This window comes from Ictalurus punctatus, chromosome 3 (assembly GCF_001660625.3).
Source record: "Ictalurus punctatus breed USDA103 chromosome 3, Coco_2.0, whole genome shotgun sequence".
NCBI lineage: Eukaryota > Metazoa > Chordata > Actinopteri > Siluriformes > Ictaluridae > Ictalurus > Ictalurus punctatus.
In genome coordinates this window covers 12981939-13001023 of record NC_030418.2, presented here as the reverse complement: position 1 = coordinate 13001023, position 19085 = coordinate 12981939, and the positions used below count along the sequence as shown (strand labels likewise).

Below are 19085 nucleotides of genomic sequence, written 5' to 3'. Positions count from 1 at the left end.
AGCACTTCACCTTCACGCGTTCACTGAGAGAATGTTAATGGTTGAGAGGCAGGAATATGGCCAATAGTTGCTGCAAGCCGTTTATAATCGACCAGTTGGTGTGCGAGAAGGCGGGAATCACAGAGAGGGGTTAAAGCAATGCAAAAATGGGCACACATGATGCACTATTAGACCATAAGCACTTCATAATGAAAATAAAGCCGAATCCCGGACATTTTCTTAAATTGAAATGCTTTTTTAAGTTCAGAAAAAGAGGAAGTATGGTCACCTTAACAAAAGCGTTTCAGAGAACAATTTGTGTTCATTTCTACCAAATTAACTGTATTTGCGCATGCACCAGGATATTGAACCACGACTGGCAAGAGAGAACCAGTACTATACTCAAGCAGCTGTCTATATTGTGTTCTGTCAAAAGATTAATTTCTTTGGTTTTAAATTAATCAGTAATCCCGATAGCATTCCCATAATCAGTAAACTGATTACTTTGTTTTTGTTTTTTTTAACGTAACTGTAATGGATTAAAGTTACCAGTTTTTTGCATCCTGATTATATAACACTGTTACATGTATTCCGTTACTCCCCAAGCCTGGTCACCATGTCTGAACCCAATTGAACACCTTTGACATTTTGGATGGATGTGTTAGAGAGTGTTGCCAGAACCATCATCAAAACAGTAACATCTTTTGGAAGAATGGCGTTCATCTATGTCAAGGTGCATTGAAGCTTTTCTGGAGGCTTTCTTGGGCCAAAATTTGGGATGTAAATAGGATATAAGTAAATGGGATGTTCATAAATCACATATGGGTGCACATGATGGTCAGGTGCCTACAAACTTCTGGCCATATAGTGTATCTCTGTGTACAGTACACACACATAGTTGTGCCCAAACCAAAATTCACTGACAAAACTTTTTATAAATAATCAATGTTCTTAGTCGAAAATGTATAAACGGACACAGAGACACACACTCAGGTTCATGTTCATGAGAGTAGACATGAAAATGAATGCCAGTTTGTGTATGTATCATCATGAACAGGATGCAGAAACACAGCTCTTTAATCTGCCTTCCACCATCAACCCCGGAACTAAGAGCAATAACTACAGATTATCCGTGTTTAGCATAGTGGGTAATAATTTACACTTTCATCATAGCACAAGGGTTTTGTACATCCCCCTGGGCAATTAATTCTTAGAATGAGCAAATTAGAGATAAATGCTCTAGAATGCTTGAGGATTTATAGGTTTGGGAAATATTAAAATCAAATCAATGGTATAACAAATTGTTCTGAATTTGTGGCAGATGTGACACACACACACACACACACACACACACACACACACACACACACACACACACACACACACACAAACAGTTCTCATTATGGTCAAAATAACCAATCTTGCTTAACCTCTATGCACAAAAAAACACAAGTGTTACTCTATTTTCCAAGAAGCTGTCACACAGCACCTGTTGAAAGTGGGCTTTATGGGGCTTGTCACCACAGAGGAAATTTCTTGCACTTTCTAGAAGGAGAACAAACACAATTTTGATGGATCTCTCTTTACACAGTGCAAATCCAACATCCCTATGTCACTCCCTCACCCTCTCTCACTTACATGCTCTTTCTGATGATGAAGCTCTTTGTTTAAACAAACTGAGTTGTTCGAACTGGTTCAAGCCTTAACACGCTGAAGTGCTCTGTGTAAAAAAAGCTGCGTTTAGGAACAGTGTGTCCTGAGAGGAAAGCTTAAAAGAAAAAAGCTAAATGAGATAAATTTTGTATAGTAGCATATTAGGAGATGGACATGCTTAAGAGATGCTTAGACATGTCTTTAAATTCAAATTCATGAGATATCCAATATAGAAATCGTGGAGACAACAAATGGTGGACCCATAGTTTCAGATTGCAATGCAGCTAGTATATGATGCAGTTATTGCGGGACACTTGTCTTGGCTAGTTAGTGATTGTAAGCACAATGACACTGATAGTAGTACACTATTACCATTTGAAAGTTTTGGAACCTTATCTATTTAATCAAAGTGTACAAGCGAGGAGGTGAGCAAGCTGGACAGACTAAAGGACTAAAGCGCTGCTGCATTGGTTTCTTTAGGTAGAGATAAAGCAAGGCCTAATTCCACTGGCACCACTATCAGCAGACAGGCAACTTCTTCATTGTGGTAAAGTAGGAAATTAACCAAACTGATGATAGACCAGCATGTCAATAAAAGATGTTAAAACTTAAACTTTCACTTTTACAGAAGAAATCTTGGACACCATTCAAGATCACATGATAATTATAAAGATTAAGTTTGGTTGTTCATGGTGGATTTTTCTTTTAACGTTATTGTGAACTCCAAAACGTGACAATAATTGATATTATGTAACACATAAATTGAATTGAATTGAAGGCTATATAAAGGCAAATAAAAGAAAGCTTTGTATAACATCTGCGAGGCAGAGACTATTTACTGAGTGTCTTTATTTGGGCTACACTAAAAATTATGTTCAAGGTTCAGTGCCTGGGGCAGAACACAGAATACAAATGAGGAAACATAGGCAAGCTCCAAAGTGACACATTAGACAAGAGATATGTGAAAAAGAACTTTGAGGTGCATATAAATGTAGGTATAGAATAAACATAAAGTTAAACAATTGTCAACAGTGACTGACTTGTCCGGGAGGAGTAAAACACTAAAACATTCAACAAGCATCGTTTTATCCATAGTATCCATGTTTGATAAAGATGATTATTACAAAATTAGGATCAATCTTGATCAAACATGGACCTTTGTTCTACAATAGTAAAACTGTTAATTCAATAGAGGCTGTGATGCTGTTTTAACCACTCCTGACAATGGCTTTCTTGCAGAACAAGCATTCTCTGTTCATCTTCAATTTTCTCTTTCCTCAAATTTCCCTTTCACAAAAAAAGTCGGCTCAGGGGTAAAAATTCCTCACATGCAAATTCCACACCATAACCACCACCCATCAAAACATATAACAGACATGTTATGAAATATCCATATATCACTCAGTACTTGCTTGGTGTCTTGAAAACCAAACATGTGCTGCATTTTATCCACTGATGTACACTATTCATCAATACAGCCTTTATTAATCAGTAGAAATTCCTGGAATATAAATCAAAACATTCATCATTATTTGAGATGACCTGCATTCCACTGGGTTTCGGCTAGAATTTTCTTTTTGATTGCGGGTTAATAGTTTGGCTTAAGGCATGGTTGTCAACGGACAAGCAGCTGCAATCCAACTCTACGATTAATGAAGGAACAACAAAAATTAAAGGAGAAGGAGCATGGCCAAGACCCCTGAGAGCACTCCAAACTGCTGTCAAACTCCATGGACAAGCAAGAAAATAATTACCCATATCTTATATAGTGGAACTACTGATTAGGCATAGACAATAAACATAGATGAATTTATAGAAGTATACTTATTTTCTTTAGAAAAAATATATTATGCTGAATTCCTTTTGACGATATATTAGATATAGCCAGCAGTAATATGTTAAAAAGGTCCTCATACACTGGTACCAGTGCACCTCACCTCAACAAGTCAGTACCATGTTACTGTCACTGATGTGCTGTGATTTATCCAGTATCAAATAATATCTGGTCAGTGGGGGTACTTCTCCACTTATGGGTGTGGTAAATGGGCAAACTAGCATACATCCACAAATTTACATATTTAACTGGGTCAGACAAACACACTCACTGAACACTTTATTAGGAACACTATACTAATATTGGGTAGGGCCTCCATTTGCTCTCAAAACAGCCTTAATTCTTCGTGGCATGAATTTCACAAGATGTTGGAAACATTCCTTTGAGAGTCATTTCATCATTGCATTATGCAATTCCTGCAGATTTCTGACTTACGCTTTCATTATGAAAATCTCCATTTCTACCACATCCCAAAAGTGTTCTATTGAACTTAGATCCGGTGACTGGGAAGGCCAGGGAAGGTCATGTTCAGGAAACCAGTTTGAGACGACTTTTGCTTTGTGACATGGTGCATTATCATGCTGGAAGTAGTCATTAGGTAATGGTGTCATGGATATGCCGGAACGAACTCGGGACTACAGTCCCCAGCAGCCACTGCACCCCACTGCATCACTGACACATGACCACCTGCACCTGATTCACGTTGATGTTAATGAGCACCTGTGTGTGTGTATATATGGTCACAGTTTACACTGCACTCTTTGTCTTGCATTTGTCTTCTGTTGTCATGTTATGCTTTCCCAGCCCTTATGTGATGTGTTTTCCAGTCCTGGTACCTTGCCATGTGTTCATAGTTTCTTTTTCTGTTTTGTTTTGATTTTTATTAAACTTATTCTGCACTTGCATCCATCTTTGCCTCCATACCCTGACAAATGAGTAAATTGTGGCCATGAAATGATACATGGTCAACAACAATACTCAAATAGGCTGTGGCATTCAAGAGTAGGGCTGCACGATTATGGCCAAAATGATAATTACGATTATTTTGATCAATATTGAAATCACGATTTTTTCACGATTATTCATTGATTTTAGGGACAACATATTTTTATTGCACTTTCACATTTAAATAAACAGAGTTCCCTTTCAAAGGGTACTTCGACGTTGCATTTAGCATAACAGTATGGGAAGCACCCTTGTGCGCGTGACCGGTATCTGCTTGTAAAATCATGCCTCTACTTCTAGGCCTGCCATGATCAGGTGACGTGGCAATTAAGCGCGTTGCATGATATATATATATGGCACCTGTGAACCACGCCGCCAGCCTTATTATCTTCAGTGAGACTGCATGTCTATTGTGTGACAAAAAACGCTTCATTTCTACTCTATATTTTCTCAAAATCTCTAAACTTTTCTGTCCCTTTTTTAAAGAAAAAAAAAGAAAAGAAAAGAGAGGGAAAGAATGAGCAAGAAAAAATTCAGAAAGTGTGTTATGGCTTGCTCCCGTTTCATCACGGGAGGAGACGGACACGCTTTCTGTGTGAAGTGTTTGGGCGTAGAGCATGCGACAGCAGCCCTCGAGAGGTCTGTCTGTGAGCATTGTGAACATTTCACAATTTGGCAGCTCCGCTCTCAGCTCACTCTCTTCTCGTCCGAAGGGAGTAGAGTTTCAGAGCCTTGCGGATCTGGGCCGGCCGCTGCCGAGGCAGCCAGCCGGCTAAGGTCGTGGGGTTCTCGTATGGATTTGGAAGACGAGCCGGAGACGAGTGCTGATCTCTTGCTCTGTCTTCCGGGTCCGGCTCTCCACCTGTTTTTGGAGCTCGCTTCGTGACTCCTCCTTCCCCTATGGAAAGCCAAAACACCCTCGCTGACTCCGAGGAGTCGGTAGAGGGTGCCACTGCACCAAAAACCGACAGCAGCTCTAAAGCATATAAAGAGCTGCTTGAGGTGATTACTAGGGCAATTGAAAAGTTGAATATAGACTGGCCCGGGGAAGAGGAAGTGGCTCGTAGCAGGCTGGATGAGCGCATCTAATATATATATAAATCTCCCTCACACTGCAGAAAACTCCCATTTTTTCCAGGAGTGCATGATGAGATATCACGCTTCTGGAGAAAACCATACACTAGCCGTGTTTATAACCCCGCGACGTCTGATTACTCAGCCGTCATGGGGAGTGAGCAGCACGGTTATTTAGCGATGCCAAAGGTGGAGGAGGCGCTTGCGAGCCACCTCTCTTCATCAACGGCAGGTAATTTAGGGAGGCCAACTTTACTCTCTAAGCCATGTAAGGTCACCTCAGTGTTGGTGGGCAAAGCCTATGTGGCAGCGGGTCTTGCTTGTGGGTCACTGCATACAATGGCAGTGTTGCAGGCCTACCAAGCAGACCTGCTGAGTGAGCTCGATACTGTTGAGGGAATTGGGCCCGAGGCAGTGGCAGAGCTGCGCCATGCCACAGGTTAATCTCTCCGGGCAACCAAACAAACGGCCCGTCATATCGGCTGTTCAATGGGTAGCCTGGTTGTGGCAGAGAGGCACCTATGGCTCAACCTCTCAGGGATGGGGGACAAAGATAAGGACTCCTTGCTGAACGCCCCTGTTAAACCTTCCGGCCTGTTTGGCGGTGCAGTTAATGCCATCGCCGAAAGGTTTCGCGAGGCAAAACAGCAAACGGCAGCGTTCAACCAGTTCTTTCCACGTCATGTCAAGGTCGGGCCAGTGAAAGTGCGAGGGAGGCGCAGAAGGCAAGTGTGGCGACCCGCCTCCCCCCACAGAGAGCCAGGGGGACTGGGCGGCCACAGCCAAAGCCTGCTAAGAGGCCTGATCTAAGAATGATCATAAAAGCATAGCAGGCAAGGAAGGAACAGTCCTGATGGGACACAGAGGGACGTATCAGGGGATATGAGGTTGTTAGGGCAGATAGCCCCCAGTACTACTGTAGGGCCTGCCCTGGCCAAGGCCATCCCACGTTTTCAGCCTTCTCTGGTCAGCGAGCTGTCACAGGGCGACAGAAATCTGATGCTTTCGCTCCAACGGAATGTGGAAAAGCTAACATCACTGAAAGACCATTTGGTAGCGTGGAAACTACTGACAAATGTGTCTCCATGGGTTCTGTCTACCATAGAAAAGGGTTACAGGGTCCAGTTCAGAGCTCGACCCCCCGGTTGTCAGCACAGAGCAGAGCCCAATGTTAGCACAGGAAGTAAGTTCCCTTTTGGACAAAGGGGCCACAGAACATGTACCTTGTTCCCTAAGGAAGGGAGGTTTTTACAGCCGTTATTTCCTGGTCCGCAAAAAAAATGAGAGTATGCAGCCAATTTTAGATCTGCCTCATCTGAACCGTACTCTTCCGACATACAGGTTCAAGATGCTGATGGTCAAACTTATCGTACCACAGATTCAGTTCGAGGACTGGTTTGTGACGATAGATCTGAAAGATGCATATTTTATTATATATATATATATATATATATATATGTATATATATATATATATATATATATATATATATATATATATATATATATATATATATATACAGTGAGGGAAAGAAGTATTTGATCCCTTGCTGATTTTGTACGTTTGCCCACTGACAAAGAAATGATCAGTCTATAATTTTAATGGTAGGTTTATTTGAACAGTGAGAGACAGAATAACAACAAGAAAATCCAGAAAAACGCATGTCAGAAATGTTATAAATTGATTTGCATTTTAATGAGGGAAATAAGTATTTGACCCCCTCTCAATCAGAAAGATTTCTGGCTCCCAGGTGTCTTTTATACAGGTAACGAGCTGAGATTAGGAGAACACTCTTAAAGGGAGTGCTCCTAATCTCAGCTTGTTTCCTGTATAAAAGACACCTGTCCACAGAAGCAATCAATCAATCAGTTTCCAAACTCTCCACCATGGCCAAGACCAAAGAGCTCTCCAAGGATGTCAGGGACAAGATTGTAGACCTACACAAGTCTGGAATGGGCTACAAGACCATTGCCAAGCAGCTTGGTGAGAAGGTGACAACAGTTGGTGCGATTATTCGCAAATGGAAGAAACACAAAAGAACTGTCAATCTCCCTCGGCCTGGGGCTCCATGAAAGATCTCACCTCGTGGAGTTGCAATGATCCTGAGAACAGTGAGGAATCAGCCCAGAACTACACGGGAGGATCTTGTCAATGATCTCAAGGCAGCTGGGACCATAGTCACCAAGAAAACAATTGGTAACACACTATGCCGTGAAGGACTGAAATCCTGCAGCGCTCGCAAGGTCCCCCTGCTCAAGAAAGCACATACACATGCCCGTCTGAAGTTTTCCAATGAACATCTGAATGATTTAGAGGACAACTGGGTGAAAGTGATGTGGTCAGATGAGACCAAAATGGAGCTCTTTGGCATCAACTCAACTCACCGTGTTTGGAGGAGGAGGAATGCTGCCTATGACCCCAAGAACACCATCCCCACCGTCAAACATGGAGGTGGAAACATTATGCTTTGGGGGTGTTTTTCTGCTAAGGGGACAGGACAACTTCACTGCATCAAAGGGACTATGGACGGGGCCATGTACTGTCAAATCTTGGGTGAGAACCTCCTTCCCTCAGCCAGGGCACTAAAAATGGGTCGTGGATGGGTATTCCAGCATGACAATGACCCAAAACACACGGCCAAGGCAACAAAGGAGTGGCTCAAGAAGAAGCACATTAAGGTCCTGGAGTGGCCTAGCCAGTCTCCAGACCTTAATCCCATAGAAAATCTGTGGAGGGAGCTGAAGGTTTGAGTTGCCAAACGTCAGCCTCGAAACCTTAATGACTTGGAGAAGATCTGCAAAGAGAAGTGGGACAGAATCCCTCCTGAGATGTGGGCAAACCTGGTGGCCAACTACAAGAAACGTCTGACCTCTGTGATTGCCAGCAAGGGTTTGCCACCAAGTACTAAGTCATGTTTTGCAGAGGGGTCAAATACATATTTCCCTCATTAAAATGCAAAGCAATTTATAACATTTTTGACATGCGTCTTTCTCGATTTTTTTTTTTGTTATTCTGTCTCTCACTGTTCAAATAAATCTACCATTAAAATTATAGACTGATCATTTCTTTGTCAGTGGGCAAACGTACAAAATCAGCAGGGGATCAAATACTTTTTTCCCTCACTGTATATATATATTAGGAATATTGCCCAGTCATAGGAAGTTCCTGAGGTTTGCGTTTGGAGACAACGCATACCAATTTTGGGTTCTTCCCTTCGGGCTAGCTTTATCCCCTCGCACCTTCACAAAGTGCATGAATGCTGCTCTGGCTCCCTTGCGACTCCAGGGCATCCATGTATTAAACTACCTGAACGACTGGTTAATTCTAGCACGATCCAGGGAACAGGCGGTTCAACATCGAGATGTTGTTCTCACCCACATGAGGAGCTTGGGGCTCAGATTGAACCTCAAGAAATGTATGCTTTCTCCAGTGTAGAGGACAACTTTTCAAGGGGTTATATGGGATTCTACTACGATGAGGGCGTTTCTATCCCCAACACGTGTAGGATCGAACCTCTCAACTTTGAGCAAGATAAAGCTAGGTCTGGGCATCCCCTCCAGTCCCTAAGAGAGACTGTTGGGCCTTATGGCAGCAGCAGCCAACGTCATACCGTTGGGTCTATTGCACATGAGACCGTTTCAGTGGTGGCTGAAAAGTCAGGGGTTTCATCTGATGATGAAACCTTTGAGAGTAATCAGTGTCACGCGGCAATGCCTACCTGCTCTGAGTATTTGGAAGTGTCCGCCAGTTTCTAGCCTCGGATCACACTCTAGGGGTGTCTCCTTACTACAAGACGGTAATGACAGACGCGTCCCTCGCGGGCTGGGGTGCAGTCTTAAATGGCTGTCCAGCTCACGGTTTTTGGAGCGGCCCTCATCTGAGGTGGCATATAAATCACCTAGAGATGCAGGCCATATTCCGAGCACTGAAGTTCTTTCTTCCTCAGTTGAGAGGTCACCATGTGCTAGTTGTGTCAGACAACACAACGGTGGTCTCATACATCTACCAGCAGGGAGGGTTACGTTCATGCCCCCTGTTCAGGCAGGCACAACTAATCCTTCGCTGGGCAGAGGGAAAGTTCTTGTCAGTGAGTGCAATGTACATTCCGGGCAGCCGGAATGTAGGGGCAGACATCCTGTCGAGGCAGGGGCTGAGGCCCGGGGGTTGGAGGCTCCATCTACAAGTGATGGAGGCCATATGGCGGAGGTTCGGACAAGCAGAAGTGGATGTGTTCACCTCCGAGGAGACAACACACTGCCCGGTATGGTTCAGCCTCACTCCTCCTGCACCATTAGAGCTGGACGCCATGGAGCACACGTGGCCGAGGTCACGTCTATATGCTTTTCCCCCGATCGCTCTGCATCCCACAAGTTCTAGCGAGAGTTCCCCAAGACCGTCTACGTCTGCTGCTAGTAGCACCTTATTGGCCGACTCAAATATGGTTCTCTGAGATAATTTCCCTGCTCGACGGTACTCCTTGGGAGATTCCCTTCCGCAGGGATCTACTGTCTCAAGCTGGAGGGCTGATTTATCACCCCCGACCAGAACTATGGAAACTGTGGGTCTGGCTCCTGAGGGACACATTCTGGTCTCACAACTGAGGTTGTAGAGACCATGTTAAATGCTAGAGCACCATCCACAAGGAAATTGTATGCGCTCAAGTGGCGGCTTTTTGTCTTGTGTTGTGAGGAACTTCAGCTAGACCCAGTGAACTGCGCAATAGCTACAGTCCTGGAGTTCTTACAAGAACGTTTCTCAGCAGGGTTGGCTCCTTTTACAATCAGGGTTTATGTGGCCGCCGTTTCCGCCAGCCACACCCCTGTTGATGGAGCCTCTCTGGGGCAACATCCTCTAACTTCAAAGTTCATGCGTGGTGTCAGACGGCTGAGGCCCATCTGCAAGCCGTGCATACATTCCTGGGACCTTTCTGTGGTCTTGGAGGTCTGTCAGGGGCTCCATTTGAGCCCTTAGAGTCAGCATCTGAGAAGCTTCTGACTCTAATGGTAGCTCTTCTGCTGGCCCTGACATCTCTCAAGCGAGTGGGAGATCTACAAGCTCTCTCTGTTGCCCTTTCCTTTCTTGACTTTGCCCCTGGAGTAGCTAAGGCCTTCCTGTATCCTAGGCTGGATTATATTCCTAAACTTCCTACATCGGCTGCCCACCCTGTGGTGTTGCAGGCTTTCTGCCCTCCTCTGTTCCTCACACCAGAACAAGAGAGGATGCACCTGCTGTGTCCAGTAAGGGCTCTCCCTGTGTCCAGTAAGTCCACCGCTCCAGCCAGTGGCGTAAGTCGGAGCAGCTGCTGGTCTGCTTTGGCGGTGACAGTAAAGGTGATGCTGTGTCAAAGCAGCACATCTCTAATTGGATAGTGGAAGGAATCTCTATGGCTTACGAGGCGCGTGGTCTCACCATGCCTCTGGGCATAAGAGCTCATTCCACTAGGGCGGTCGCCTCCTCGAAGGCTTTGTCCAAAGGGGTATCCTTGCAGAATGTGTGTGCTGCTGCAGGATGGTCTACGCCACACAAATTCATTTGTTATTACTGCCTGGATATTCATTCCACCACGGGCTCAAGTGTCTTGCAGTGACCCTCGGGCTTGGGTCTTTTCGAACAGGCCGTACCCTCGGTATGACGAAGTGGGTATTCCCATTCCCATACTGTTATGCTAAATGCAACGTCAAAGTTCCCTTTGAAAGGGAACGTCGGGGTTACGCATGTAACCCTGTTCCCTGAGAAGGGAACGAGATGTTGCAGAGCTTTGTCATACTAGGGCAGGCCTGTGAATTGCTCCAGATTCAGATAATAGAGGCTGGTGGCGTGGTTCACAGGTGCCATATATATCATGCGATGCGCTTAATTGCCACGGCACCTGATCATGGCAGGCCTATAATTAGAGGCATGATTTTACACAAGCTTCAGATACCGATCACGCGCACAAGGGCACTTCCCATACTGTTATGCTAAATGCAACGTCTCGTTCCCTTCTCAGGGAACGGGGTTACATGCGTAACCCTGACGTTTTCTATGAGCGGAGGACAAACTTTAAACGTCAATATCGCAGTTGATCATGTTCATGTAATCGTGGGCAGTCAAAATTGTAATCAATATTCAATTAACTGTGCAACCCTATTCAAGAAATGATTGATTGGTATTAACTAGCCAAATGTGTGCCAAGAAAACATTCCTCACACCATTACACCACCTCCACCAGCCAGGACTGCTGACACTAGGCAGTTTGGGTCCATGGATTGCTCTATGGATGGGTCAATACTGTTGGTGCCAAATTCTGACCCTACCATCTGTGTGGAGAAATCAAGATTCATCAGACCAGGCTACATTTTTTCAAGTCTTCAACTGTCCAGTTTTGGTGAGCGTGTGCCCACTGTAGCCTCAACTTTTTGTTCTTGGCTTACAGAAGTGGAATCTGATGTGGTCTTCTGTTGTTGTAGCTCATCCGCTTCAAGATTCAACATGTTGTGCATTCTGAGATGCTTTTCTGCTCACCACACCTGTATAGAGTGGTTATCTGAGTTACTGTTGCCTTTCTGTCAGCTCAAACCAGTTTGGCCATTCTCTGTTGGCCTCTCTCAACAACAATGCGTTTCCATCCGCAGAGCTGTAGCTCGCTGGATGTTTTTTGAAAATCTCAGGAGATCAGCAGTTATAGAAATACTCAAACCAGCCTGCCGGGCACCAACAATCATGCCACAATCAAAATCACTGAGATCACTTTTTCCCCATTCTGATGTTTGAACATTACCTGAAGCTACTGGCCCATATCTGCATGATTTTATGCACTGTACTGCTGTCACATGATTTGTTGTTTAGATAAGTGCAGGAATGGGTAGGTGCACAGATGTTCCTAATAAAGTGCTCAGTGAGTGTACATTACAATAAAATAGCACACTCCTCCCTGTTTACCACTTTGACATTCATTGTCATTGTTTGCCTTCCTATGCAACCTTTGTTTACCCTCATAAAATGCATTGCACCTGTCAAGGGGTAGGACATATTAGGCAGCAAGTTAACAGTCAGTTCTTGAAGTTGATGTGTTGGAAGCAGGAAAAATGGGCAAGCGTAAGCATCTGAGTGACTTTGACAAGGGACGAATTGATGGTTAGATGATTGGGTTAGAGCATCTCCAAAACAGCAGGCCTTGTGGGGAGTTCCCAATATGCAGTGGTTAGTACCTACCAAAAGTGGTCCAAAGAAGGACAACTGGTAACAGGTTCATGGGCGCCGAAGGCTCATTGATGTGCATGGTGATTGAAGTCTAGCCCATCTTGTCCGATCCGACAGAAGAGCTACTGCAGCACAAATTGCTGAAAAGGTTAATGCTGGCTATGACAGAAGGGTGTCAGAACACACAGTGTATCACAGCTTGCAGTGTATGGGGCTGTGTAGCCACAGACTGGTCAGAGTGCCCATGCTGACCCCTGTTCAATGCTAAAAGTGCCTACAAAGGGCATGTGAGCATCAGAACTGGACCATGGAGCAATGGAAGAAGGTGGACTGATCTGATGAATTACATGATGTGGATGATCGGGTGCGTGTGTATTGCTTACATGGGGACGAGATGGCACCAGGATGCACTATGGGAAGAAGACAAGCCGGTAGAGGCAGTGTGATGCTCTGGGCAATGTTCTGCTGGGGAAACCTTGGGTCCTGGCGTTGATGTGGATGTTACTTTGACACATACATCTATGTACCAAGTACACTCCTTCATAGCAACGGTATTCCAGTACAAAGAGTTCAAGGTGTTGACTAGGCCTCTAAATTCTGATCCATGGAAGCCCCACCTCACAACTTACAGGACTTAAAGGATCTGCTTTAAACCAAACATCTTGGTGCCAGATACCACAGCACACCTTCAGAGGTCTTGTGGAGTCCATGCCTCGATGAGTCAGAGCTGTTTTCATGGCACGATTTGACCTACACAATATTAGGCAGGTGGTTTAAATGTTATGGCTGATCTGTGTATTTATTGCTCTATGTTTTAGCTGGCATGTTAACACATTATTTGATGATGGGAGAACAACATAAAGATATTATAAAGTAAAATAAACAAAGAACACACATCAGGTAATAAAAATACACACATCAGAAGTGACCAGAGGTGATAGTTTTGTTGTCTACATTGTACTTTAGGATAACTAGATAGAATTAATGGGCTAGTTCACGTTTATAGTGTCAGAGAAGCCAAAATAGTTTGTCAGTACACCATTGGTGTCATAACTATTTAGGAATGCTACTTACAACCCAGTACAACCCCCAGTATAACAGCTGTGTCCACAAGTAGCTTGTAATTGTATTTTTCTACTTTGAATCTCATGACTGTTTGCCTGTTGAGTACCAGAAAACCAACTTATTTTGAGGAAATTATGAATTCATACAACAAGTAACTTTTGTACACCTAACACTGTAATACAGTCAAACACAAATGTGCTAATTATTCAGAAACTTTTCTTAATTAAAAAAGGGGTGGAGTGAAGAGACTCCTTTGCTTACGGCCGGTGATCTAACATTAATAAACTACTATTTAAACCATTTATTCCCAGGTGAAATAAGATAATCATCCCCCTCTCCTATGTTTCACTTACTGTCTTCATTTCTCTCTGAAAATCTAGGTGTCCATACAAGGTTGAGAAAGCTAGGAGGGAATCCATTTTTACAGCAGCTGAACAGAGCAGGTCTCTGATTCTGTATCAGACAGGGCTCAGTAAATTCACTTCTCAGTGCGACGTCAGTTTCTCCTTTAGGCCACCTGTCCATACACGTCTTATACACTGGCTCAGGAATGGGAGGCAATAAAGTTTCACTCTGGAGTGAAATAAAATATAGCCTTTAACAGTAGGGAAGAGTTGTGTGTGACCAGGTCATACTCCACCTTTCCCTTTTGGGTTACATTTCTGTGATTAGATTACTGAGCAAATAAAATGCTGAGTTTGTACCTAATCATCATGTATCTTGAGCAAAAGGAAGTAATGAAAATTGAGACAATACAGGGAATATATGCAAATATTTATCATATGTGCTTTATCCTTTTCCATCGCAGGTTTGGTTTACTGACATATACAACAAACCTCACATTTAATAGCAGTCTGTGTATATAGAGTTTAACTGAACAAAGTCTTCCTTTATTTCTGTTTGAATACTTGTTGGCTTGTTTGCTTTAATTCTTTTTACTCATGCTGAACCAGGTGTGCTGTAAAAAACAACCAAAAGCACACCATATAAAATAACACATGGAAAGGGTCCAAGAATTTTTTTTTTTTTTTAACCATAAATGCAGAATAGACTGTTACTTGTGTGGTAATGCTAGTATAAGTGTGGCTTGGTTGATGATGGTGCTCATTTTGCATAAGGAACAGAAACACTGTGCATTTTGGCTGTGGGGACCAAGTCCAGGCAGTGACGTCCTTGGCAGTGCCTGATGGCAAATTACACATAGAGGGAACATTAAATGGAGCGAGGGAAGGAGTGATGTTAACAACAGGTCAGCCTAGTGCACTACGTGTGGGGCGACAAAGGACTGATGAGAGAGCGGGGCAAAAGAGTGAAGGAAAAACCGAAGAGAAGGGAACACACATCTGCTCACCTGCTTTTCATTCAATGCGATTTGATTAGGGCATGGGAAATTTACACAAGTACACAATTTTAAAAGTACACAAAAGAGAGCCAGGAAACACATTTTGGGCTGTATTCAGTATCAGCGATTTAAGTCCAAAAGTTATGTAAATATTTACACAGGGAAAGTTATGCGTGTTTAGAGATGGCTTATGCAGGTGCTTAAGCTGATTTGGGCACATTATTCATATTAGTAAAATCACCTGCATGTGGTTCCTGCCTCTGAAGTTGGCAGATTTTTCCTGAGTAAAAGCGCCCAAGATTGTTTTCAAAAGCATCTTAGACCACCAAATTTAAAAACAAGCAACTGTCTGAAAAAAATCAGACAAAAGGGGGATGCAGACAAAAGAAGTACATAGTGGCCCTTTTCTTTGCTGTCAAATGTGATATTAATGCAAGCAACAATTAAAAATGAACTAATTAAAGAATTTAAACAGTAGAAAAGACTAATACAGCGGCATCTAACATTAATGTAGTATACTGTCAGTACATTATTGTCTGAGTAGGTGTGGTTATAATTGTCACATTAATCACTGCAAATTTGGTTAAATTAAACAATATAGTGTCGACCCTCTTTTTTAGGGGTGTTTTAGGGGTAGGTAGGCATAGTTGTTTTGGGAAAACAAACAGTATGTGGAATACACATTAAGACTGATAAAGATCAGCGGCCTATTATGTAAGGCCCACAACAATCGCCTGTGCTAGAGCAGAGCAAAGACGAGGCTAATGTGCCCAATAGCAGGGACAAAAAGCATGCAACAGTCTGAATGTGAAGAGTAAGAAAGATCCAGTAGGACATGAAAACCAAAAAACAGAAAGATTTCTATACTTTATTATGAATTTAAATATGCATAATGAAAAGCATTTAATGAATATTATAAATACTTTTCTGGTTCCCAACTCTAACCAGCAACGATGTCAGTTGAACAGTCTCACTCAATCTTCAGTCCTGATCAATGTTCTGAACACCTTTATCCACTAATCAGAAACACTGCCTTCTGTCTTCCTCCATCATCAAACTCACTTTTTTCTCCCACTTCCTCCAGCCTGTATCCACAGCCTGTTTCCGCTCGTCTCTCCTGCTCAGCCTGGCGCCACCCACCCGCGCTCTCTTATCCCCTCCCTCTCCTCCCAACTTCCAGAACACAATGTTCCCTGGCTTGTTTGGGGAAACGGTAGAAATAAATAAATTAGAAGGGAGTAGGACGACATTATTACGGACGACTGCAGGTTCAAGCCGGGGGAAAACAAACAAGTAGGCCGGCTGAGGTGACGGCTCTGTAGACCCACTGTTCTACAATACATGCGTCAGGCTCACACAAAGCAGAGTGGACGTACACGTTAAAACCACAAACACAGGAGCACAGGAGTCTACTGATGAGCATCTTGTTCAAAATAGAAGGGGAACAGGTCACTATTTCACAGTGTGCGAGCTTATGAAGAGGGAGGATACTATTACAAAAGACTTATTTAGGATTGACACAACGGGCACATTTCTTCATTGGGACCAGTCTAATGTGTAAAAAAAGGGTCAAATACTCTTATCATCATAGGGCATATACAATAAATCTACAGGATGCCCCATAGGTTCAGAACTTGCTCAATATGTTCTTTTTGTTTTTGATTTCCTATGAGTAGAGTAATCTGGATTATGTAGAAATATATACTTTAACCCTGTGATGGTGGATTTATGGGGCACCCATTATTTTGGATATACTATACATGCAGATATACTGTATTATACACTACATTTCTAAATCCCCTTGGCTCTGACAAAAGCAAAATTCAAGGATGATTACAATCAAGATCATGTAATATACTGTTAGCAATCAACTAAATATAACAACAAAAGAACTTGCAACAAAGTCGTTGCGCTTATGAAGCTAACACAATGTGAGTTTGTATCTCCCCCTAGTGGTGTATTATTGTCAATACCTTACAGACTAAACACTAAATAACAGAAAATGAATGTACTGTAAAAGGTTGTGACTGAGTAAACGCTGACGTGTACCTTGGTCTGGAAGCAGCAGAAAAGCTGGGTCAGGTAGGGGTGTTTTCTGGCTAGAGCCAGGATGCGTTTCTCTGTAAGAGTGCAATCCACATCATCGTCCTGCAGGATCACATCTTTCTTCAGCACCTTCACCGCATAGACCTCGTCTGTGCCTCTGAGCTCAGCCAGCATCACCTACACAAACACACACAAATGATGTTAATATGAAGAAGAGTGCTACAAAAGTGTGCTATTAAGTTTTACACTATCTGGGATTCCATGAGCTCAGAAAGAGGAAATATAGGTTTTGAGTTACATTCAGGTAGGTATGTAAGATATGTAGGACTTTTCTACATTTTAATCATCAAAATATTTTCCCTTTTTTTTTACCAGTCATGTTTTGAGTCTCGTCCTGCCAGAGGACTCACACCTAGTTTTATAGAAAATTTTGTTCTATAATGCCTCTGATTTCATGATTCCCTCAATACATTCAGGGCCTTGAGATGCACAGGAGGTAAATCAGTCCAACAAAATTATGCAACCTCTCCCACATTTAATATTTAACCCTAGGAAAGTTACGGCCTTTATTTTGCCAACTATAAACCAAATGCTGTTCTGTAGAGCTCTGTTTTGATTTCATCTGTCCATGGAACATTTTCCCTTAAGGACTCTGGTTTTTCTAGGGAGATTTGGGAAAAGATCAGTCATATCTTTTTAGACTTTCAATAGTGGGATCCTCTTTGTCCCATAAAGATCTTCTCAGCATAGCGTGTGTCATGGTTAATGGGTTGAGACCATCAGTCCAGAATGCATCAGATCAGCTTTAACAGTTCACACCAGCCTTTGGAATCTTATTTGGTCATTTTTTCTCTTTCCACCATGCCTTGAGAGGTTCTTGACCATCTCATGAGCTGCAAAGCTCTTCATAACTAAGTGAACTATAGAAAAATATGTCTAGAGATTTGTGATTTGTGAAAAAGGAATAGGAATGAGACTGATCTTTTTTAGTAATTAAAGCCATCATCCATGCCATGTGTGCTACAGTAACTTCCCATATTATTTCTACATATTTCCTTTTTTTAAATTAATATTATTATCAGTGTTTAATATTGTGCTGCCCTGTACCCAACAAATGCCTTTTATAGATTAAAACAGTTTTACTGCCTATGTTTTTTTCCCAGAATTTGCACATTATACGGCCAAAAGATTGTGGACACCTGACTATCCCAGCCATATGTGAGCCTTCCTCAAACCGTTGCCATAAAGTTGCACAAAAGCACAAAATTGTAAATGGTAAATGGTGCACTTATATAGCGCTTTTATCCAAAGCGCTTTACACTGTGTCTCATTCACCCATTCACACACACATTCACACACCAATGGTAGCAGAGCTGCCATGCCATCGGGAGCAACTTGGGGTACAGTGTCATGCCCAAGAACACTTCGGTGTGTGGAGTCACGTGGCCGGGAATCGAACCACCAACCCTACAATTAGTGGACAACTCGCTCTACCACCTGAACCACAGCCGCCTGTATAGGATGTCTTTGTATGCTGTACCATTACAACTTCCCTTCACTAGAGCTAAGGGGCCCAAACCTGTTCCATCATGACAATGCCCCCTGCACACAAAGCGAGGTCCATGAAGACATGGTTTGCCAGTTTTGGTGTGGAAGAAAAGTTTCAGCAAAAGCTGAGAGATGAGAGACACCAGCTAAATGCTAAATGCTTATTAACTTCCCTCTATTTTAATTCTGACAAGACAGAAGTACTTGTATTAGGACCACATGCAGCTAGAAGTAAGATTTCTCTTTACATAGCAACTCTGGTTGGCCTTTCTGTTTCGTCATGTGCAGCAGTTAAAGACCTCTAGTCTTTCATTTGAAGCTCATATAGATAATATTACTAGGATAGCCTTCTTTCATCTCAGAAATACTGCTAAGATAAGAAATATAATGTCACTAAACGATGCAGAAATACTGGTT

General features: G+C 42.9%; 1 protein-coding gene across 4 annotated transcripts in view; it reads right to left on the bottom strand.

Annotated features, from left to right (window-relative positions):
* The window catches only part of prkceb (protein kinase C, epsilon b), a 134239-nt gene that overhangs the window by 32889 nt on the left and 82265 nt on the right, over window positions 1-19085 (bottom strand). For all 4 annotated transcript variants that reach the window (XM_017463956.3, XM_017463957.3, XM_047154303.2 and 1 more), the window contains exon 10: window positions 17124-17297. In XM_017463956.3, coding sequence (XP_017319445.2) covers window positions 17124-17297 — 174 coding nt within the window. The remainder of the gene's footprint in view (window positions 1-17123; window positions 17298-19085) is intronic.